Genomic DNA, 22,921 nt, shown 5'->3' with positions numbered 1-22,921 from the left:
AAGTCTTGTTCTGGCTTGAACACATCCCAAGTACTTGGTTTCCATATGGAACAGAACTTTCCTTAAAAATGCATATGCCGTGCATAGCTTTCATAGGCTTCCAATAAACAAACGGTCTTCATTAAGTACTCTTTCCTTGTCTTTTAAGATACCATGCTTCATGACAAAAGTAGGTGGCGATTCAGAAAAAGACATAATTTAATCGCTTCTCGGCCTTTTGGCTAAGATCAAGTGTAGAAAAAGACATAATTTGAGACTAGGTGTGAAAGACAGAATAAGGGCGAGGAGTCCATGAGTTTAGACCATGGATCCAACACTTGTTACCGTGGACAGTTTGTTTAATCTCAGCCCCAGTTTCCTCTCTCTCTCTCTCTACAATAATTGCACCAACTACCTCAGTGCTGTCTATGAGAATTCAATGGGCACTGCACATAAAGCTTAGACCATGGTGTGTGCGTTTGGTAAATAAAAAGCCTCTTTTATCACCATCTGAGTATCTGGGTTTTTTGCCCTGAGGATTTTTTCTCCCCTTATACAGAAGAGCACAGAACAATCATGTGATACCGGGCCTCATTGACAAAAGCCTAAGCCTCTCAAAGCCCAGATCTTACCTGCCCAAAGCAATTGTCAGGTCTTTCTCCGAGACTTGTAATCTGTGAACACTTCCCTCACATAATTCTTTCAGGTCCTTCATGTTTCTCTCTGCCTTCTGCAGGTTGAAATAAGCCTCTCTGCCAGTGAAACAGTCAAGGAAAATGCTAGGCACACAAACTCCCCCACTTCCCAGGGACAACGGTTGATAAGTAAACAAAAGGGCCACTTGAGAAAATGAAGCAGAATTTGAAAAACAGGCACTTTACTATGTTCTTTATCTTCTAGATGTATATGTGGTCAAGAATTCTTTAGAAAATAAACAGAGACCTGGGTTTCTCATGGCAGTAGCCTGAATCCAGGGCTGTGGTGGGTGGTGAGCATTTGGAGAAGTGAACAGAAACTGTAAATTATGCCAGATTTCCTTTAGAGGCATCCATGGTGTGACAATACTCACTTTTCCCAAGTTGCTTCCTGTGAATGGTAAAAGAGAGGAACTAATTCTGCTGAAAGGGACTTTCTGGATCATTTAGAAAGTCCAAGCAAAACAGATTTTTGGCAAAAGGCAAACAGCAAGAAAGAAAATCCCCTTAATTCCCAAATATCCTATTTCCCACATAGTCAGTAGCCCTTTCTAAAGGCATAACAGAGAAAGGCAACGAATCAGTTTTTACAAGTTGAGTACCAAGACCAAAAAAGCAGAGAGGGGAACGTGGTAAAGAGGAGACATTAAGGACACATGGTCTCAAAGAAGACTCATGGTTAATTTTGTTTAATATGGAATGCTTTATAAATTTGCGTATCATCCTTGTTCGGGGGCCGCGCTAATCTCTGCATTGTTCCAACTTTAGTGTATGATCGATCGTGAACACGAAATACCATGCACAGTTTTCAAGTAGAGATAGTACCAAAAGGCTGTTAAAATCACATGCTTTTTGAAGAGTAATGGTCCGCCTCTGGGGACATAGAGAACTATTTCTTTTGTCTTTTTTGCTTGGCCTCCAGCTTCATGGCAGTATTCTCAACAGCATTTCAGAAAAACAAAAATGATCAAGAGTCCATTAAATCAGAGACTTCTGACTGCAGGTTACAATCACCTGGGGGACTTTAAAAAATCTCAATAAACAGATGAACCCCAGACCTACTAAATCAAAATCTCTAGGGTGGGACACAAACAGCAATAATTCTTAAAGCTCCCCAGGTGTTACAGGTGCTGCCTAGTTTGACAAACATTGCTTTAAATTACCACCCGCTCTCCCCACTCCTATACCACCCCCCACCCACTATCACCCATGTCCTCACTGCTAAAACTGGTCTTCTTGGGTGCTCAATCAAGCAGGACACACTCCGAAAACTTTTCAGCTGGCTAGGGGACAGGTCACCAGTGAGACCCCTCTCATGGCTCAACTCAGAGTTTATATGAACAGATACAGGAGGAATATTCATACCCTTCTAGATGGAGGTAAGAGGCTTGTGGGGGGCCCCGGATGTCAGAATAGAGCTGTAAAGCCTGGTTCAATCTCCCCTGCTCCTAGGTGAGACGACCCGCCTGGGGACATGTGCTCCCAACCAACCCCCCCCCCCCCCCCCCCCCAGCTCTGATCACAGGCCCAGCCAGGAAAGGAAGGATATTGGTTCTGTAGGAGCCAGGCCACCCCTACGGTGTAGTACAGCATGACCAGAGCTTCCAGGATTTCCTTTTTCTCCGTGTTTGAGGTCGTCTTTTCCTTCCAGGTCAGCAGCGTGCTCCTGGCAGATTCAGCATGTTTCTTGGCCTGAGCTGGGAGGCCTGGGGAAGTTTGAGGGTGGGTGGCAAGAAGAAAAACCTTAAAAAGTCATGTTTCAGTGAAAGACATTTCTGGGAGGAAATAGGTGGGTAGTGTGTCTGTCATGTGCTCTATAGTATTAGTTTCCAAAGCTGGCTGCGCATCAGAATGATCTGGAATGCTTGTAGAGAATATAGATTCCTGGGCCCCACCCCAGACCTACTGAGTTGGAATCTCTAGACGAATAGAGTCCAGCAATCTATATTTTTAATTAATTCCACAAGTGCTTCTTATGCAGCCATCAGAGCATTTATCTGGGGTCCAGTCTGGAAATCACTAGTAGACCAGGAGTAGAAGCTGAGTATCCTGTTCCCAATCCTGCCGTTAATGCCATGTGACCTTTTCAACCCACAAAGCTTCTCCATCCTCCAAATGTAAAATGACAATAATTATAGAAGCTGTGCCTTTACCGAACACCTGGAGCTAGTCCAGGAACAAACTAGGTTAGGCCACAGAGTGCTACGCTTTGAGCTTTCTGGAAAAAGCATTCTAAAAATACAAGGGCTTATGAATACAATTACTTCCATCTGGGGATTTTTTTTTTTCAATCCAAGATGAGGCTGGATAGGCTAATTGGTCACATACACACACACACACACACATGCACACACACATGCACACTCTAATTGCTAAAGGCAGTGAGGCCCCCACTAAGAAGACAAAGGGATCCCTGATGGGAAAAGAGTAGCTCCAGAGAAAAGAGAAAGGCCAGCAGAGAACATATTATCCTAGAACATTATCTCCTCTGCTCTACTGAAGACAGTTAGGGCTGGTGTTCACGTTCAGCTCTCCTCTCTGCGGGTTGGTAAACATATTTACCCCTGCCAGGTAGGCCCACTGCACCCGTAATTCTCACTTCACAGCCCCATCCCTCAGTCCGCTCTGCCTCTGGCCCTTAGAGCCTGTTTTCACAGTACAGGTAGAATGAATGGCCACAAAGATGATCTTGAAAGGTCTTGAGGCCTGTGGCCCTCATACATTCCATGTGCAGGACCTCCTTAATGAGTCGCTACAAGGTAGGGGGAACAAAGTTTCCCTGGGAGAGCCCTAAAAGGGACCTGGAAGCCAAGAAGTCTTTGTAGAACACTCAGAGATTCCTGTTCTGTAGGTCTCAACTTAAGAGATAAATGGAGTCTGTGGCAAAAGAGATGGCTGTGCCCTAAGTTACCAGGTAATAGCACCCCTCAAATTGCACTGCACTTCATAAACACCCTGTGAAAATGCAGATTCCTGAGCCTTGTTTCCAGTAGTTATGGTTGACAGGTTCTGAGGTGAGAACAAAGGATTTACATTCATAACAACCATCCTAGGTGATACTGATGCAGGCTGTCTAAAGACCACACTTAGAAAAGCATTTAGTAAAATCTTTATACAAGAGGTGGGACTCATCTTACTTTGAAGAGTAGGTAGTTTGACTGATAGAGAAGAATGAGGAGGGGTTTCCACTTGTAGTAAACAGCCTGAGGCCATAAAGACAGAATAGGCAAGCGTGTGTGTGTGTGTGTGTGTGTGTGTGTGTGTATGTGTGTGTGTGTGTGCACGTGCATGCACACAGGCACACCCATGTGCATGCATATGCTGGTGGGGTGGGGTGGGGGCATATAGGAGCACCATGGAAGGCAGTAAGGAAACCAGCCTGACTGAAAGGGAGATTTAAATGTAAAGACACCCAACGTGTGAATTGGATGGGAAAAATGGAATCTTGGATGCCAAGTTGAGGAGGCTGGATTTGATCTGGTGGGTAATGGGAAGTCTTTATAGGTCTTGAAGAAGGGAGCAGCTACAGAAAAACCTGCCAAGGACATCAGACAAAGACAATAAAACTGGAAACTAAGGAAGTCTTTTTACCAAATAGGCTGTTTCTACAACCACACAGGCCATTGGAAGTGTGCCAGCAAGAAGTGAAGGAACCCAATCTAGATGCTTCCCTCTGTCTGTAGGAAGGAGCAAAGTGAAGCTGGCTGAGCCACTGAAAACCACCCCTGAATCAGCACAATGCTGCTTCTGGGCTCCTGAATGGGAAACTAATGAGAAAATAGTTCCGAGGCTTTGCAAGTCCGCCCTGCCAGCCACCCCCACCTAAGTGTCCAGTTCTGGCTGTGAAACCCCCAGAAGAATACTTTTCCTCTAAGTTCAGCAGCCAATCAATTATCGGGTTCCTCTTCTCCACTTTATCATGCCCCACAGTGTGGTCCTTCTGATGAAAAAGCTGAGCTGTGTAACCACTGGGTTTAAACAAACTGAACACGGATCTCAATTTAAAATGGCTCATTAGCCTGTTTCCGATTCTGTGTCTCCCTCTCTCTCTGCCCCTCCCCCGTTCATGCTCTGTCTCTCTCTGTCCAAAAATAAATAAAAAAACGTTGAAAAAAAAAAATTAAAATGGCTCATTAGGAGCACCTGCGTGGCTCAGTCGGTTAAGCATCCGGCTCTAGATTTCAGCTCAGGTCGTGATCTCACAGTTCATGAGTTCAAGCCCCATGTCAGGCTTTCAGCTACAGTGTACAGCCTGCTTGGGATTCTCTCTCTCTCCCTCTCTCTCTGCCCCTCTCCTGCTCACATTCTGTCTCTCAAAATAAATAAATAAACATTTTTTTATTTCAAAAAAAAAATAAAATAATAAATTGGCTCCTTAAAGTCAACCCCAAAGGAAAAAGACACTCCTTTACTGTTCCCAGAATCCATTCTGGTCTCCAAAGTGGGGTGCATGTAGCCCTACAGTTTGCAAGATGCCATAATGATGTAGGGAAAAAAACTAAATGTCTCTGTTTTTAAAATTTTTGTTTTCTATTTTTATGAATATATATTATATAAGATATTAATACTACTGCCATAACTTATCATAAATACACACATATGGAGAGTACTCAAGTTTTTTGTAGTGATAAGGGAGCTAATTCTCAAGAGTTTAAGAGATCACTGCTCTAAACAAACGTTTTCCAATATTTTCAACTATGAAAGAGCTCATCTCATGTTAAAAAAAACTCACTTTGTGATATTTTTCTGGCATTTCCTACGTGAGAAAATTCATGATGACAAAAAGTACTATGAATCAGTGTCAATAATAATTTGAAATAGATTTGCATTTTACTGATTTCAAGAACACCCTCTTCGATGTAAAGATAACATTGCATAGATGTATATGTATGAGTCTCATGTCAACCCTCTCTGGAGGAGGCTCACAGAGTGATGATCTTGTTCTTGAACTCCAAGCCCCATCTCCCTAGTTCCAATGTCAACTCTGAGAGACCAAGTCATTTTCCTTTACTTGCCCTTCTTCCAAGCCAAGGACACCATCCTTCTCCCTGCGCCAACAGTTCGGCAATTACAGAGGGAAAAATCAGACCTGCTCCTGGAGCCTGAGATTCAGAAATTACAGGGGATGTTGGTGAATTGGAAATGGGTCCCAGTATTGTCCACCAAACATATCAAAGCATTTTGCTTTAGTTTGGGATGTGATTCCACAACTGATGTCTGTTATTCTGACTCAGGCCAGAGGGAATCTGCTCGGAGACACCCAGTCTTTGGAGTTGCTGCTGTCACCTCTGATCATCTATATTTAAGAAGCCAGCCTACAGCCGGACTTCCCAGATACCATTCTTGCCTCAGCCACTTCCTACTATCCCTGTGGCCTTGAACAAGTTACTTTATCTATGCTGCAGTTTATTCACCTATAAAATGGTAATGAAAATACTTTCTACCCTGTAGGGTTCTTGTAAGAACGTAATTAATTCATGAAAATAAATGGTGCCTGGCACATAGCAACGAAATGAATTTGAGAAAACTACTCCTCCTCCTCCTACCAGCGTCCATTCTCTGAAGCCATTTACTAAATGTGCCCTTGCTTTGGACATGTTTCATAGAGCTGCTTACAGAATCCCTGGAAAAGGCTGCATTCTCAAATGCAATCTCATTGCAGGCAGGCATGAGGTTTCCTGCAGGTCAGGTCACCTGGTTTTTATCATTCCCTGTTATCCCTGTATCAGTGTGGGTTGTTTTTGCTTTTGTTTTTTCACCAACTAGACAGAGAAGGTAGAGTTCATAACTTACGCTTCTTTTTTCTGTATTTTACGGCACTTGTAATAATAGAGCCCGGGATACCTAGAAGGTCTCAGCAATAACAGGCTAATTTACTGCTTTATTAATAATAAGCAAAATATCAGGAAACCGCTTGTCTATGCACTTACATTCTTCTTCCTGAACTCATGCCAACACTTCCCCACTAGGTGACAAGCACTTTGTTGTTCTGTGCCTGCCCTTTGCTCACCCACTGAAGCGCTAGGCTCCTTAGGCTCGTCCCCAGGTCTGCTGGCACTAGGGTCCCACCCCCGGCCCATGCTCTAGCCCACCATACAGCAGCCTTCACATTGTGCCCTGCAAAGGCTCTGTGCTCTCTCGTGTCGACTCCTGAATCCCATTCCATCAATCGCCTCTTTTTTAAAACCTTCAAATGCTCTCACTAAAGGGCTCTTTCCTCACTCTACAATCTTCCTCTTCTAAAATCATCTTCACATGACTTTTTTGGCTCGGCCAGTTACTCTCCACTTTTCTCTTGTTCCTTTCAGTATGCAGGGCCCAGGCCCCCACGCGGTCCCTTCGTGCCTGGGATCTGGCTTTTTGCTCCAACCGCTCTGCTGGCACTTTTCTCCTGAGGCCCCCAAAGACCTCCTACTAAATAAATCCAGTCACAGTTTCTCAGACACTCTTAGCTGCTTGGCTTCTCCTCTTGGCCCCTAGGACACTGCACCAACCCAGTTCTCCTTTCTAAACCTTCTCTAATTGCTTCCTTGCTAATAACTCTTGCTAATAACTAATAACTTGCTAATAACTCTTTGCTCCCTTCTCCAAGGGTCTGTCTTTCAGTGTCTTCCTTTTCTTCTCTTTCCCTCTTGGAAGTCTGAGCAATTCCTAGCACTTCCACCTTGGCCTCCAAGCTTACAACTTTCCACGTCCCCTTCCCAGGTCTGCCCTCAAACACTCCTCCATGCTTGCGACTCTCCTCCTGTCCTCCCAAGTTCTAGTCCCAAATTTCCAGCACCAGGTAAAAATGTGCTAGTGGATTTCTAAAAAAAATTTTTTTAATGTTTATTTATTTTTGAAAGAGAGAGAGAGACAGAACGTGAGCGTGGGAGGGGCAGAGAGAGAGGGAGACACAGAATCTGAAGCAGGCTCTGGGCTCTGAGCTGTCAGCACAGAGCGCGAGGTGGGGCTCGAACTCACAGACCACGAGATCATGACCTGAGCCAAAGTCAGCCGCCCAACCAACTGAGCCACCAAGGCGCCCCAAAAATGTGCTAGTGGATTTCTCTACTGCAATTCAGAATCACCAAAACCTGGATACACCACTCCTCTCCCCAGTGCGCTCCTGTCCCTGACCTACTTCCCCCTGTAAATGGCACCTGCCGGGGCTGGACCTTCATGGTCATCTTTGGGCCTCGATTCCCCTCAACCCCTAATCGAACATCACATCCTGCCAATTCTTCCTTCACAGCCTTTTTTTTTAAAGGCTATGTTTGAGGGGGCACCTGGGCGGCTCAGTCGGTTAAGTACCCGACTCTTGGTTTCGGCTCAGGTCACAGTCTCACAGTTCATGAGTTCGAGCTCCATATCAGGCTCCGCACTGACAGCATGGAGCCTGCTTGAGATTCTCTCTCTCCTCCTCTCTCTCTGCTCCTCTCTCTCTCAAAATAAATAAATAAACTTAAAAAAAAAAAAGCTTAACAGTTATATTTGAATAGATAATACATTTCCACAGTTCAAAAGTTAAAATTGTATGAGAAGGTCAATGTTGAGGGGCCTCACTTCTAATCTTCCCTTTCACTGCAATCCCCCACTAGGTAATTTGTTTTTGCTTCTGTCTTGTGTATCCTTCAGTGTTTATGTAAATATAAACACAGATTCTCTCTCTCCCCTTCTTTTTTCCTCACAAAATGAGGCATATTAAACACCATACCATATTGTACATTCTCTTTTGCCTAACGATGCATCCAGGAGCTTTTTTCCTAGTAGTATATGGCACTTCCTCATGCCCTTTTTAAAGCTGCATTTAACCTGCCGTGGGTATTAGTCCTCTAGTGGTGAGGGCACTGTTTTTTTCCAATCTTTTACGACAATAAATAGTGCTGCCAAGCATGATCTTATCCATATGTTATAAGTATGTATTCAAGAAAAAGTCCCAAGAAGATAAAAGATAAATGCATCTGTCCTTCAGAGACTCTTAAATCCTTACCTTCTCGTCATCCCACTTGTCACTTCACTAGCACATTATTACTACATACACCTAGATGACTGGATAGCTTACCTTCTGGCATCATTGCTAGATTAACCTTTCTAAAAGCACACTTTGCTTCATTCATCTCCTTGCTGGAAAAATCTCCAGGAGTCCTCCTTGCCTACCAAACAAATCACAAATTCCTTAGCCTATATATAAAACCCACCACAGTCTGCAAACACACCCTCTTTTCCAGGTTCACCCCAACAGCCTGCTCACTGCTTTCAAAGATACACATTGTGCTGTCCCTCCAGGCTCTGTTCTTCACCAGAAGGCCACCCCTTCCTTCTGCCCAAGCTCTACACATTCTTTAAGGGTCTTCCTGAATGACCCCTGCCCTCTGAGTCTACCACTTACCACCTCAGTCAGAAATGATTCCACCCAACTTCCCCAAAGCCCTGTATTTAAATCACTTACATGGCATTTGACTTCTGGTGCCTTCTGTCATAACTATGTCTGTATGTAGTTCACCTTCCACACGAGGTGGTAAGTTCTTTGGGGCAAAGACTGTGCCTTCTCTACCTTAAATTTCCCAACGTGCTCTTCATGGTATTTCAAATATGTAAGTCTCTCAGTAAATACTCACTGGAAGACTATTTATTGAGAGAAGTCAGCCCTTGGGCTTGACCCCCACCCCCACCCCCCAGTTCTGGAAGAGGCTCACAAGGAAATGAGGCAAGAAGGTCTGAAGGCTGTAAAACACACATGTGCAGTGAAGCATGAACACTCACAGATGCATACATCCCACCTACACAGAAGGCTGGCTCATAAATTCCGCCCATTTTACAGCAGCTGAGGATTAATGACAACAAAACTAAGTGGAGCTCAGCAAGACTTCATCCCTCTTGAAGGTTTGTGATTTCTCAAAGCTTTGGATGGTTTATTCCGTGGACCACAGACTTTAAAAAGAGTTAAAGTAAAGAGACTGGGTAAATATTATAACTGAAATAGGAGGTTTTTCTCAAGAAAAGGTCACGATCATAATCTATTCTGGAAAAATTCTAGGCTAGGTTTCAGAAAGTCTGGGTTCAAGGCTGGGCACTGTTAAACTACATAGGTACTTGGTCTAATCAGGAAGTTGTTTTTCCCATCAAGGAAAAATAAACAAAACCTTCCTTTAAGGGAAAACTTTTTTCCTCCCTCCAACATACTACCCCAAATGTGGTTCACCATTCATGTGACAGGAAGAACTGTAAATCGAGGAAAAAAGGATGGTGTTCTCACCATCTTTTGTGATAGGACCGACTCACCTATCTTGACTCAGCCTGGAACCTAACTGGAAAAGTAAAACTCAGAGTCTGTTTGTGACCGTTCATGGAATGGGTTGATTTCAGAAGATGACGACCAACTTCCTTCCACAGACCTACCACCATAACCTCTCCCAACACAAGGAGGGACCCGTGGCCTGGCCCACGTTCAGACAAATGTCCCCTTCAAACACTCGTGGGGCTTCCCCTCCAGTTCGAGCCGCCATCACTTCAAGTCTCAGTTTCAGCAAGTCTCCTAGACAGTCTCGCCGAGTCTGGGCTCTCCCAGGGCCCAAGAGTGTCCCTGTCGGTGCCAAAGCAAATACCAGTGATCTGCCACCTGCCAGCCAAATCCATGGGTCTCTCTTCAGCCCGCATGTCATCTGACCTCCCTCTGCCACCTGACACTGCACTTCTTTTTGAAACCCTTTCTCCGACACGGCCCCCCCTGATTGTTCTATTTCCTTTGCCGACTCTGCTTCCGCGGACCTTCCCGATGCTCTCATCCTCCTATCTTCTCTCCTCTGCCTTCTTTCCCTCTCTTTCTACATCCTTTTGCTGGTCAAGCTCATCCGCTCTTATGGCCTCAACTTGCTCCTGTGTGCTAACCCTCCCAAGCCGACATCTTTCCTGAGCCCGAGCTCCACTCCTCAGCTGCCTACTGACCATCCCACCACGATGTCCTCTGAGTACCTCACGCTGGCTGAGATCCAGCCTTTCTGAAACCAGACTCGGCATCCTCTTCCTCCTTCCCCCATATGCCTGCTCTTCCCCTCTAGTTCTCCATTTCAGCTAACCATCTAGGTCATGCCCTGTGCAACCTCAGCTCTTCCCTCAGCTTCTCGCTCCAAGTAGAATTGCCCACTAAACATCACCACTTCTGAGTCATTTCTTCTGCATTCCAACTGTCGTGGCCAGTGCCTTCATTGACTCCTGTCTGGGCAGGATAAAGGCCTAACTGATCTGCACCTCTACTTTTTCTATCAATCCAACCCATCCTCCAGAGTCTCTAACAGAAGCTTGATTATGTCACCACCTCAGTCAGAAACTTTTTTAAAAATTTATTATTATGTTTATTTATTCTGAAAGAGAGAGAGAGCGTGCGCGCGTGAGCGGGGGAGGGGCAGAGAGAGAGGGAGACACAGAATCCAAAGCAAGGCTCCAGGCTCTGAGCTGTCAGCACAGAGCCCGACGCAGGGCTCGAACCCATGAGGGTGAGATCATGACCTGAGTGGAAGTCGGACGCTCAACCCACTGAGCCACCCAGGTGCCCCTCCCTCAGAAACTTTTAATAATTCCCTAAAGTCCTTGATACGTGGGGCCAACTTAACTTTCCAGTCCTATTACCAGGCATGACCCGTCTGTCCTAAGGTGTCTCCTGTTCTACCCTAACTTCTTGGTCCAGGGGGAAACTACAGTGTTCCGTGCAAGTAGTTTCATAGAGAATAAAACACCCTTTCACTCCATCTCCTCAGATCAACACATATGGAGGCCCAACTCTGTGTTCTCTACCACTCCTCTCGAAATCTACTTGGAAAACTTGTACTCCTCTGTCAAAGACAGGACAAATGTCACCTTCTTTCTGCAGCCTTCCCTGATTTCCCTCTCCAGTGGCAGAAGCACTCACCTGCCTCATTTGTTTCTCCAGAACTTTGTTCCCGCCTCTATTATAACTTGTTCCTGCCTATTATAAGATCTCTGTATGCTTATAGAATACCAGTATTCATTTATGTATCCCTGGTGCCTACCACAGTGCCACCAGACTTAGAACAGGAATTCTCTAAGTGTTAAAGTGGCACAAAGCTAAAATGTGACTGTTATCATGAAGGCAACAAATTTATGAGGATGAAATAGAGAAATTCCAAATGAAGAACAGTGTAGCTCTAGAAGAAAATTGCCTTTTGCTGAAGACCTTCCTGGCGTCTCTTAAATCTCACAGACAAGTGGCTGCCATTCTGCCAGTAGGTGAGGACCCCCTCCTGTCTTTAGCCATGCCAACCTTCTCTCAGAACACAACAGATGTGTTCTAAGGCCTAAAGGAGCCTGTGACCTCACTGGCCCCAGTGTCAACCACTCATGGGCTTGCCACATCAGTAGTCAATGAATCTAAAGTTTCATGTAAAACATGAGCTCAAAAGGGCCTAAGGAGCCCTAAGAAGGAACACACGCTCTGAGTTTAATAGAATTTATGATAGTGGTTAATAAATTGGATTCCATTTCAACTTTTCCAAAAGCTCTGATTTTTGATATTCAGGCTCCTTATGGCCCAGGCATATTGCTTCCCTTCCCCTGGAGCCCTCAAATCTCTCAAGACCTTAAGTCACTCACTTACATAAGCTATGCCCCACCTGAAGACTCAGGTCCAAGGGGTATGTGAAAAAGCCCCGGGCCAGAGGCTCAGTTCTACCCAGTGGTAACATCTGCTGATCCACACTGTGTACCAGGCACTGTACATGAGACCAGTCCCTGCTCTCATGGAGCTTCTGTTTCAGGGACAGAGGCATTTAAACAAAGCACATGTGAGTTTGTACAAAGAGATCCATGGTAGAGATGTCCCTACTGGAGGACGTGGCTGGCCAAGGGGCACAGAGCCCTGAGCTGACTGTGTCCTCAGTTCCAGAGATGTGTTTTGGCCTCAGTCCGTCTGAACAAATATTTCCTAAGCCTCTACTGCAAAATTCCTGCCCTTGTGGATCTTACACTTAGGTTTCAGTTTTAGCAAATGCATTCCTATCTTGTTCCTCTGTACAGAATACCTTCCAGAAGCTTCATTTCTCTAGGATGAGGACTGTCTTTTCCTCAGCAGACTTTCCAGGAACTTGAGGGCTGTCCATGGAATTCAGGTCCCGTTACTGGGTCTGCCACCCTGATGTTGAGCGTACATAATTGCCTGTCCTCCCCCCGTGGACCTGTGGCTGGAACCCGTGATATTGTCCTCTGCCCCCTGTGCCTCAGTGCCCTCATCTGTAAACTACGGATGATAAGCGTATTTCCCTCCAAGGGATATTAAGAGGACTAAATGAGACTAGCTTGGCACATGCTAAGTACTCAGTAAATTAACTATCATCAGTATCATCATTATTTCTAAGATCCCTGACACACTGCCTCATCCACGGACTTTCCCACCTCCTGAGGAGGTGTGAGTTGGGGGCAGGAAGGACTCTCCCCCGGTCATCCCCACCCCCACCACGGCTGTGGGTTGGCTTAGTTTGGCTCTCACGAGCTGGCCCACCCAGACCCAGCTGGGGAAACCAAGTACCTCTCAGTGTCAGGTAGCCATAAGCCAGGCTGGCCAGAGCCTGTGCACATTTCCAGTGTTCTTCCCCAAAAATAATCCGAGAAAGGATGACACGGCGAATCAGCTCCTTGTTTGCTTGGATATTCTGCAGACAGCAAATCAGTCAGTATGTTTTTTTGGAAAGGAGGGACAGCTCCAGCCCACTCTCTTCTCATGGGAATGTAGGACTGAATTCACCTGTTGTCTTTGTCTCTTCTCCTCCCTTCCCGTCCCACACCCAATCCAACAGGGCCTGCTGACTGTCCCTTATTCCTAAGTCCTTAAACCAAGCTCTTCTCCTCATTTCTGCCACGAGTGCCTGGCTCAAGCCACCCTCACCTTTTACCTGGCTGACCATGACAGCCACCCCTGCTTCCACTCCTGTCCCCCTTCCCCCAGTCTGCTTTTCACATCACAGCCAGAGTGACTTCCTTTAGCCTTTTATTGTGAAAAATGTCAGCCATATACAAAAATAGCATGGAGAATGGCTCACTTCGCTTCATGAGGTATCTACTCATGGTCAGTCTTGTTTCATATCCATCCTTCTTATCCACCCACCTTATTATTTTGAAGAAAATCAGTATTAAATCATTTCATATCTCATAAGTATCTCCAAAAGACACAGACTTAGACACATAACCAGAAAATCACTCTCACCAAAATATTAACAGTAATTCTGTAATGTTAAATATCTATGATCTCATAAATCTAATAATTACCTCATAAATCTAGTATTTTTTTGATAATTTGTCTGTCTGCACATAGAGATCAGTCTCCTGAGTCTCATTCCTCTGTAGATTCCATCTCCACCTCTAGTTCTTTTTATTGAAAATTGTATGTTGAAGAAATTGGGTCATTTGGATGATAGTGTTTCCCAAACATGTAAATTCTGTTTTCCAAACATGTAAATTTTTTGAATGCATTCTTATGGTGTCATTCAACATGTCCCTCCATTCCCTGTCTTGCCTTTATATTGGTAGCTGGATTTAGAAGTTGGGTTTGCTTGGGCGTCTGGGTGGCTCAGCCGGTTGAGCATACGACTTTGGCTCAGGCCATGATCTCGAAGTCTGGTTTATGGGTTCGAGCCCCACATTGGGCTCTGTGCTGACAGCTCAAAGCCTGGAGCCTGCTTCAGATTCTGTGTCCCTTGCTCTCTGCCCCTCCCCTACTCATGCTCTGTGTGTCTCTCTCTCTCAAAAATAAACATTAAAAAATTAAAAAAAAAAAAGAAGTTGGGTTTACTTTAGCTTTATTATTTTTTTAAGCAAAACGATTTCATAGTTCTCATACATTTTTCCATCAGAAGACACCTATGTTTGGTTGGCTTTTTTTCTGATTATTGGCACAACTACATGGATTCACTCATAAAATGTTATAAAATGCCAATATCCAATTCTATCAGTGTTTCTTCATGTGTTAGCTGGATTAATTCTACAGACAACTCTCCCCTCATCTCCTGTTTGGTTACCCAATAGTACAGTTTATAATAGAAGGACAAGATACACAACTTATTCTTTCCCTTTATTTGCTAGCTTTTAAAGTAATGAGTTCAGTCACTAGCATCCTCCACTGGTGACCAAATAGTTTGTTACTATTATTATTATAAGCATGGATTTGAAAACCTATCTGATGCTCCTGAACATGGCAAACTAATTTCTAACTTGGCTTTTGCACCTACTGTTTCCCGCTTGGGACGCTCGAATACGTAATCACTTTCTCATTTCATTTTCATTTTGTTCACTTCAGAGAGGCCTTTCTTGGCATCTTATCTGAAAACAGCCTTTCACCCCCGTCACTTACTATCCCATTACTTCTTTTATTTTTTTCTTCATGGCACTTACCTCTCTCTGATATTACACTAATGGTTATTTTTTTGTCTATTAATTGTCTCCCCAAATAGATGCTCCTTGAGAACAGAAGCTTATTCCTCATGTTCACTACCGTATGCCCAGTTCAGAGGAGATGCTCATTCAACATGCGCTGAATGAGTCATCTCTTTTTCAGCCAGGAGAAGAGGATGGGGTGGGGAAAGAGCCCCTGCTGCTTGTAGAACTCACAGGCAGAGCTCCCCAAGAAGTCACAGAACTGCATTTTAGAGTCACAGATTTCAGTGACTTTACAAAGACAGCTATCAAATGGCTGCACTGACTGACAAAATCAAGCCTGTATCTCCTGGTGAGGTGAAAGCAGCACTTCAAAGACTCAAAGCTTGGCGTTTCAGCTCTGGTTCTAGTGTCTACTGACCGTGGTGCTCTGGGCAAGACCACCCTGGGTTCCAGCTGCTGCCTCATCCCTGTGTCCCTCCTCACCTGCCGCCTCACCTGTCCCAGGCTCACACATACACATGCAGAGAGGGTGACAGCACAGGCCCCTTCGTGCTTTAAAAACACCCATTCCGTCAGAAGTTTTGAGAGTTCTCCATGGGCTCACCACAGAATTTATTAAGTTTCATTTTGAGGAGGAAGCAGAATACCATGAAAAGTCACTGGAACGGGAGTACAAAGCCTTGCGTGCTCTCCTGGCTCTGGACATTCTGCATTCATCCATCCTCAAACTCCCTGCCCTGGCAAAATGGAGATAACCAACGTGGGCTCTAGAGGTCTGCGCCTACTGCCAACCCTCCTGCCCTTCGGGCCTGTGAGCGCTGGGTGGGGCTCGTTTATCTCCTAAATCTAAATCTTTGTCATTATCTAAACTGGCCACAGAGTTATGAAGCCTTAAAAACCCATACTTGGACTCTGGCAGATGGTACTTGTCTGTCTCTAAAAGTGAAGGTTCTGGCCTGGGTCTGTGAGATACTAATGGGTACAGGCCAAGGCGGCCGTCCTCTGCAAGTCCTCTGAACAATTTACAAAGGTGGGGTAAATGTATAGGTAGATCCAACGAGGGGTATCAGCCTCTATCATCTGCCTGTGAGGTGTCTCTCAGCCTTTCCTAAAGCCATCTACAGACCTTTCTCCATACATGATTTTAAGCTCATTTTTTCCCTTGGCCAGGAAGTCACTGCATGAATTCCTCTGCTGATAAATCATGCCCTGGGAGCAGACGGGTGCCCGCATTCTAATAGTGAAGGTCACTGTCATCCTGTCTCAGGTTCCTGCATTTTGAACACTCTCATTAAGCGAGGTCCTAGTTACAAGTCTTTGCCTTGTTCTTAGAAATGCATACCTGGACTTCGACCTCTGCTGCTACCTCCTGTTTCTGGTGCTTTCATTTGCTTATGAGTCCACTGAAACCACTGGCATCTTACTTATATCCTTGCTGCTTCTGAGCCTGGACCTCAGCCCGGCTACTCTTGTTCTCAGCCTCCTGCCTCACTAGCCTGGCCTTTCCTGTCACCCAAGAGATACCATTCTGAAACCTTTCAGGAGAGACTTTTTGAAAAGTTTTTTACTGAAAGGTCACCCATCAAACATCAACACAAAGAATAAAGCATTAATTTTTAGTCTAAAGCCAGGAGCACAGCTATTCCATCAAAGAATGCACAGTGAGCCCTGTGTGAAGCCTGAGGGCAGGCTGGCTACCCAACTATGCTCTGCTTTCGTTTCTTCCACCTATAAAGAAATACAACTTCCTCTACTTTGAGTGCTTCAATCTCCAGTTAAGGCAGAGATTCTGTAATCATGGACATATTTTTAAAGGGAAACTAAAACCTAGTGAGCTTTTGGTTTTACCATTTTTTTCTTAATCAGCTGAGCTATTTTCTTCTGGGATTGGGCCAATTTGTCTTCAGGAAGAGACATGCAGCCTACGGCCATCTCCTCCGTGGCCTTAGTGTCTTCTTCACTCTCTCCAGACCCGCTAGATGAATACAGTTCATCTCTTTGCTGGTATGCTGGCTTCTTGGCTTGCTGTGACCTGTAGATACCAGCGAGGGGCATGGATTCAGATCTGACCTCTGCATATCTCAAACAAGGTAAAATTGAAGGACAGAGCCCTCCCAGCCGGGGGCTAGGGATATGCTAACATAAACTTGAAGGAATAAAGTCTCTTGTCACCCTTGAAGCCCAGAATCAGGATGGCAATGTGTTGATTCAAATAAAACAGATTTGGCAAACCACCCACCTACACCACAGTCCCAGCTCTGCTACTTACTAACCACATGACCCTAAGCAAGTTATCATGTAATTTGCTTCTTTGTAAAATGAGGTCAATCCAATGAGATTGGATTAAATCAGATAATACTCATGAATCACGTAGCATAGTGCCTGCTATTTAGTAAGTACTATTTTAGCATTAGTTATAATCATTTTATTAGCTCCATGATTTGGTTTCTTCATCTACAAAATGAAGGTGGTGAATTGGAAGATTTCAAAGATCTTTTATATTCTAAAATTCTGATTCAAACCAGGAAAGAAAACGGATATAATGAATTAATGGGAAGGGAATTAACAGTTTGTGGCTAGACTTCACGTGTCCTCTTCCATATTTCTTAAAAGTAGTGGCCAACTAACTAAAGCAAATGTGGCCCCACCAAGGAGAGGCCAGGGAACTCCACACAGTCAAGAGCAGATTCAGAAGCAAAATGGACTTCTCAGTTGTGTTACAGATAAATGTATTAAAAAGAGCTGAGTGGGTTGAAAATCTCCCCCTCTCCACTCACCTCTCTCTCTCTCTCCTACCCTCCTTCTCCCCTCTCCTTTCTCACTTGCTCAATGTAGATCTCTGACTTCAAAGCTGAACATAATTATGAATGGGTGATTGGAAACGGTAAAGATAAAAGTCAAGAGTTAATCTTATACACACCAAAGACATAACCATGTCCTAACATGGCCAGAAAAATCAAAGTGATCCAGAACAAATGGAATTCTAAAATCTTAAGTGCAACAACAGAATGTTCAATTAATTATAAACAAGTCCCCCAAAAGAATCACTTCTGTATTCACAATAGCTTTTAAAAATTCAACCCCTATATAGTTTTAAGAATAAAATTTATCTTCCTTTTCCACTGATAAGTAATGAATGTTCACTGTAAAAAAAAAAAAAAAAAAAAGGAAAATACAGAAAGAAAAACAAATGTCAAGTGAAATCTTTCACATTAGGTTTGAAAAATGAGATGTTAATATCCATCCAGACTTCCTGTTCTAAATAACCTACCCAGAGGTATATGAGCAAACCAGGCCAAGTGGATAGGAGAGCAACATTTCTTCAGGCAAGAAACAGAAGTGTGCTTTCAGAAGACACACAAACTCAATGGAAAAGCCAGAGAACATGGCTGATGTAATGTGATCAGAAGGTAGGTGCTACATTTCCCTCCTCTCTGCCTAGTGAATTCCATACTCCTCCTTCAAGACCCAACTCAGGCGTCACCTCTGCTGGAGTCTTGCACTGGAGTAGTAAGCAGAAGGGCTTGCAAAAATTTCCTCCAAATTTCTACTATACTGCAAATCACATTATAGTCTCATTTTCAAAATTTGTTTTGTTTCTGAGTCTTCGCTTTCTAGCAAATAAACTCCACCAGAGCCAGGGCTAAATCTCATTTGTTTCCGAAACCCTGATACCTGGCTTACAGTAACAACAAATAATGAATGGCTTGTTAAAGGATGAACAAATGAATGAAAAGAGAAATGGTAGTCTTTAGGATACTTGAAAAATACTGAAGATAGAGGGAGTCTGTGGCAAGAGATCGTGAGTCAAGAAAAATAAAAGAAAATTTAGTCCCTCAGTTTGCTTAGGCTGCAGACTTCACAGATCTGGAGAAGTTCAATATATCAGGGTCACCAAAGAGATTGTCAATTATGGATCTTAAAAATTATAAGCCCTAAATATTTTATTTTATTTTATTTATTTTTATTAAATTTTTTTAATGTTTATTCATTTTGGAGAGACAGACCAAGTGTGAGTGGGGGAGGGGCAGAGAGAGACAGAGAGAGACAGAATCTGAAGCAGCTCCAGCCTCTGAGCTGTCAGCACAGAGCCCAATGTGGGGCTCGAGCTCAGGAACCATGAGATCATGACCTGAGCCGGAGTCGGATGCTTAACCAACTGAGCCACCCAGGTGACCCACGCCCTAAATATTTGAAGTTCACCCTTCAATGAAATTAAGCCGAGACCAAAGGCAGTAAGCTTGAACAGCAGGGACCTCAAAGGGAGGAGAAACATTGAGGTCTTGACAAATGAGAATGCAAAACCTTAAACTGGCTTTGGATTAAACATCTTGTTATGAAAGATAAGACAACTGGAGAATGCTGGCCAGATACCTTGAAAGATAAAATAAAAGTCAATAAATAAGAATAGGCAGGTTGGATGAAAGGTCTGCCTTGCCAGGTTTGTAACTTCTTCTATATGTTGCCATAATAAATATGAATTCTGACTAGTAATAATAAATATGAATTATCTGATTACTTCCAAGATACTCTACTATGAACTCTATATCTTAATTTCAATTTTTATATTATATAAAAAAATTACATAAACCTTAACCTCAAGATATTTCATGAGGAGGGACAGAATTACTAAGCTATTAACCACTTGTCACATGTGGCTATTAAGCATATGAAATGTGGCTAGCCTGAACTGAGATGTGCTATAAGTGTAAAATACACACTGAATTTCAAAGACTTAGTTTAAAGAAAACATATAAAATATTTCATTAGTTATTTTATAAAATACTTCAGACACATTAAGATAAACATCGTATTAAACTTCAATTTACCTATTTCTTTTTTGTTTTTTAGTACGGCTACTGGAAAATTTTAAATTATCTATGTGGCTGGCGTTTATGACTTGCATTATATTTCTATTTGATAGCACTGGCACAGAGCAATGGTTCTCAACCAAGGGTGACATTTCCCCTAGGGGAGATTTGGCAACCTCTGGAGGTATTTCAGCTTTTCACTACTGGGACGGTGCTACTGGCATCCAGTGGGTGGAGACCAGGAATGCTGCTAAACATCCTACAGTGTACAGGTCAGGCCCTCACAACAAAGAGTTATCCAACCCAAAATGTCAGCAATGCCAAGGTTGGGAACTCTTGGTACAAAGGAATGGTTCAAGAATTGACTCTGGAGTCAGACCGCTTAGTTTAAATCACTAGCTCCGTGTTGGGCAAATTCCCGAACCTGTTTTTGATTCATACTCCTTAGCTATAAAATTATAATAGTATAATAGCACCGCCCTTACAGGGACGTTGGGAGTTAGATGAGTTAATATACAGAAGCACTTAGAACAGTGCCTGGCACACAGTATTTGCTCAATAAGTATTAGCTATTATGATGTGAAAGTTTAATTTACTTATTGTCTATTTCACAACACAATTGTAATTTGCTCATTAACTCTGTTATATTGAATTCTCCATGACTTTACCAATCTTGTTACAATTATAATTAACCTATCTGTAAAAAATAGGTTAGGAAAAAATTATTTTCCTTCTTGCACAGGTTGCACAAATACAAATGGATCTTAGAGCAGAATCGTAATTAAAACACATCACAGAACTTCAACCTTCTCTTCTATGTAACAGGCGCTCAAAGCTCCTCACTCCAGGTTTGCCTGAAGTGGGAGGTCCCTGTGTTCCAGGCCAGTGACTGAGTGTGATGTCAAGGTTCTGAGCTACTTACAAGTGGAAGCAGAAGTCCCAGTCAGTGTCATTGCTGACGGTTGGAATGCGGATGGGGCTGGCTTGCATCTTCTTCCTACCAAGAATCACAGGTGAGGTCGGCTTTGGGGGAAAAAAGCTATCCTATTTTCCCTCTGTTGGATGCTGTTAACATCAAACTGAAACTGCCTAAATATATAACCCATCTGAAATTCAAAAATAGACTATACACACTCATGCATAGAGACACCTGGAAAGCAGAAATTAAAGACATTCGTCAAACTAAACCTCTGAATTAAAGTTCTTTCCTCTGCATTTTTTTTTTTTTTACATTTATTTATTTTTGAGAGACAGAGCACAAGTGGGGGAAGGTCAGAGATGGAAGGAGACACAATCCGAAGCAGACTCCAGGCTGTCAGCACAGAGCCCGACGTGGGGCTTGAACTCACAAACTGTGAGATCATAACCTGAGCCAATGTGGGATGCTTAACCGACTGAGCCACCCAGGCGCCCCAAAAGTTCTTTCCTCTAATTCCTACTCCATAGTACCTCCAAAATCCCTGACTTTTTCTTGCCCCCTTAAAGCCAGTGCATTTACAGCTCCTGAATCACCAAAACTATGTTCTGCTCAAGTCTGATATTGTTTTTGCAAGATGGATGCAAGCAAAGGAGGAGCTTTTAGTATTAAATGAGGTATAGCCAGTTTATCGGTTAATTCTTCTTGTCCCTAGGGCATTCCCACTATTTAATAGAAAGTCCCAGTTAAGGAACACACACGCGTCTATTTTGGTATTGTCGTTAGCTGATGGGGGGAAATGGTTGAAAACTCGTGGCAAAAATCCGATTGATAATTATTTGTGAAATTCAATTCTCACGGCTCTCCCCATCGCTTAAATCCAAATCGAATGTACGGTTTTGTACTGAACATTAACACCCGCCAAGTCGCTCCTCATTTCACCCTGCAGAAGGTCACTCATTCCCACCTGAGCCCTGAGCAGCTCTCTCTGACCCAGGCTCCGGAACGTCCACAATCCAAAAACCAGAAGGAAACTTCATTAATTTCTCTTTCTAATCTCGACTTTCAAAACTATGGCCAGGGCGAGGAGTTGTGAGTTCTCAAACTCCTGAGTTCTGTTCAACGAGGTACCATACGTCCCTGAATAAATTATAACACCAAACTTTGGCGCCTCTCTCAAACGCAAAACCCTTTCTCCTCTCCCCGCAATTTCGTAAACCCTGACGCCACATCCCGAGCCCCAGGCGAGCATCCCAAGGCTTCTGTCTGGCGGGCGGTGTCCCTGCCGCAGAGGTTCCACGTGGAAAAGCACACGCGGGGCGCCGCAAAGGAGGGGTTGATTCCCGACCCGGCCTAGGGCAGAGAAGCCACGCCCCGGAACTAGCCTTCCCGTCTCCCTCAGCCGGCGAGCTCAGCTTCCTCCAGCGGCGTCAGCGTCCTGGCCTCGACGGACCTCGTTCAGGGAGCCGCAAAGGTGCCTGGCGGAAGCGAGACCCTGAGAGGTCCGCCTGCGGCGCGCCAGCAGCCCAGGTTCCGCCTCGGAAGACAATGGGGTTGCCATGGGAACGGAACGCCGCCAACAGAGCCGGGAGCGTCGGCGCCTGTAGCCATAGCCACGCGGGGAACTTCCGGCCCCGGAAAATTCAGGGCCGCTGGGGCCAACCTGGGCTTTCCGGTCTTTTTTGTTTTGTCCGGGCGCGACTCGCACAGCCTCAGGCTTGTCTTCAAAACTTCCCTCAGCTGCGGCGGAAACGTCACCTGTGTTTTTCTCGAAGGGACTTTACCTGTCAGGGTTGAAGATGCGGGGAGAGGAGAGAAATCCCATCGGAGGATGGAAGAGAGCGCCCGGTTCCACGACCCTACCTACGTAAAGCAGTAGTGTACGGTGTACCCGGCTGTATGGGCGCACCCCTGCGCGCCCCCTGCACCCCCTCCGCCGCCCGGTGTTCTGGCTCTCCGGGAGCGGAGAGAAAAGGCTCAGATATGACTGACGGTGTCGGCACCGTCTGTGTTGCCTCTCCCGGTGAGATTTGAGCCATGCTTAATCAGGAACGCGGAGTGCAGGAAATGAGTAGTTTAAGCAATGGGCCACTAATTCTGCTAATGATTAGCAGTTCCAGGAACATTTTCGAGGGGGTGGGGCACATTTGGCAAAC

At 44.4% G+C, this 22,921-nt stretch overlaps 1 protein-coding gene and 1 pseudogene across 9 annotated transcripts in view; both read right to left on the bottom strand.

The window, feature by feature from the left end:
• TTC23L (tetratricopeptide repeat domain 23 like) overlaps positions 1 to 22,637 on the bottom strand; it is a 58,770-nt gene extending 36,133 nt beyond the window's left edge. For 2 of the 9 annotated variants that reach the window (XR_014137887.1, XM_060634457.2), the window contains exons 1-6: positions 22,550 to 22,634; positions 20,772 to 20,846; positions 16,887 to 17,070; positions 13,195 to 13,318; positions 2,224 to 2,380; positions 612 to 737 (exon numbers count right to left, since the gene is read on the bottom strand). Coding sequence is in view for 8 of the 9 variants with exons in the window: in XM_060634457.2 (XP_060490440.1) it covers positions 612 to 737; positions 2,224 to 2,380; positions 13,195 to 13,318; positions 16,887 to 17,070; positions 20,772 to 20,846; positions 22,550 to 22,590 (707 nt within the window). In the remaining variant the exon portion in view is untranslated. Of the gene's footprint in view, positions 1 to 611; positions 738 to 2,223; positions 2,381 to 13,194; positions 13,319 to 16,886; positions 17,071 to 20,771; positions 20,847 to 21,732; positions 22,114 to 22,146; positions 22,511 to 22,549 lie in introns of those variants that run through there. The other 7 variants (XM_081796030.1, XM_060634463.2, XM_081796035.1 and 4 more) reach the window with 6 other exon arrangements.
• On the bottom strand, positions 1,363 to 1,455 carry LOC132682571 (U6 spliceosomal RNA; annotated as a pseudogene).
• Positions 22,638 to 22,921: the final 284 nt, after the last annotated feature.

The sequence above is a fragment of the Panthera onca genome, chromosome A1 (assembly GCF_046562875.1).
Source record: "Panthera onca isolate mPanOnc1 chromosome A1, mPanOnc1 haplotype 2, whole genome shotgun sequence".
NCBI classification, from domain to species: domain Eukaryota; kingdom Metazoa; phylum Chordata; class Mammalia; order Carnivora; family Felidae; genus Panthera; species Panthera onca.
This window is presented reverse-complemented; position numbering and strand designations above follow the sequence as displayed.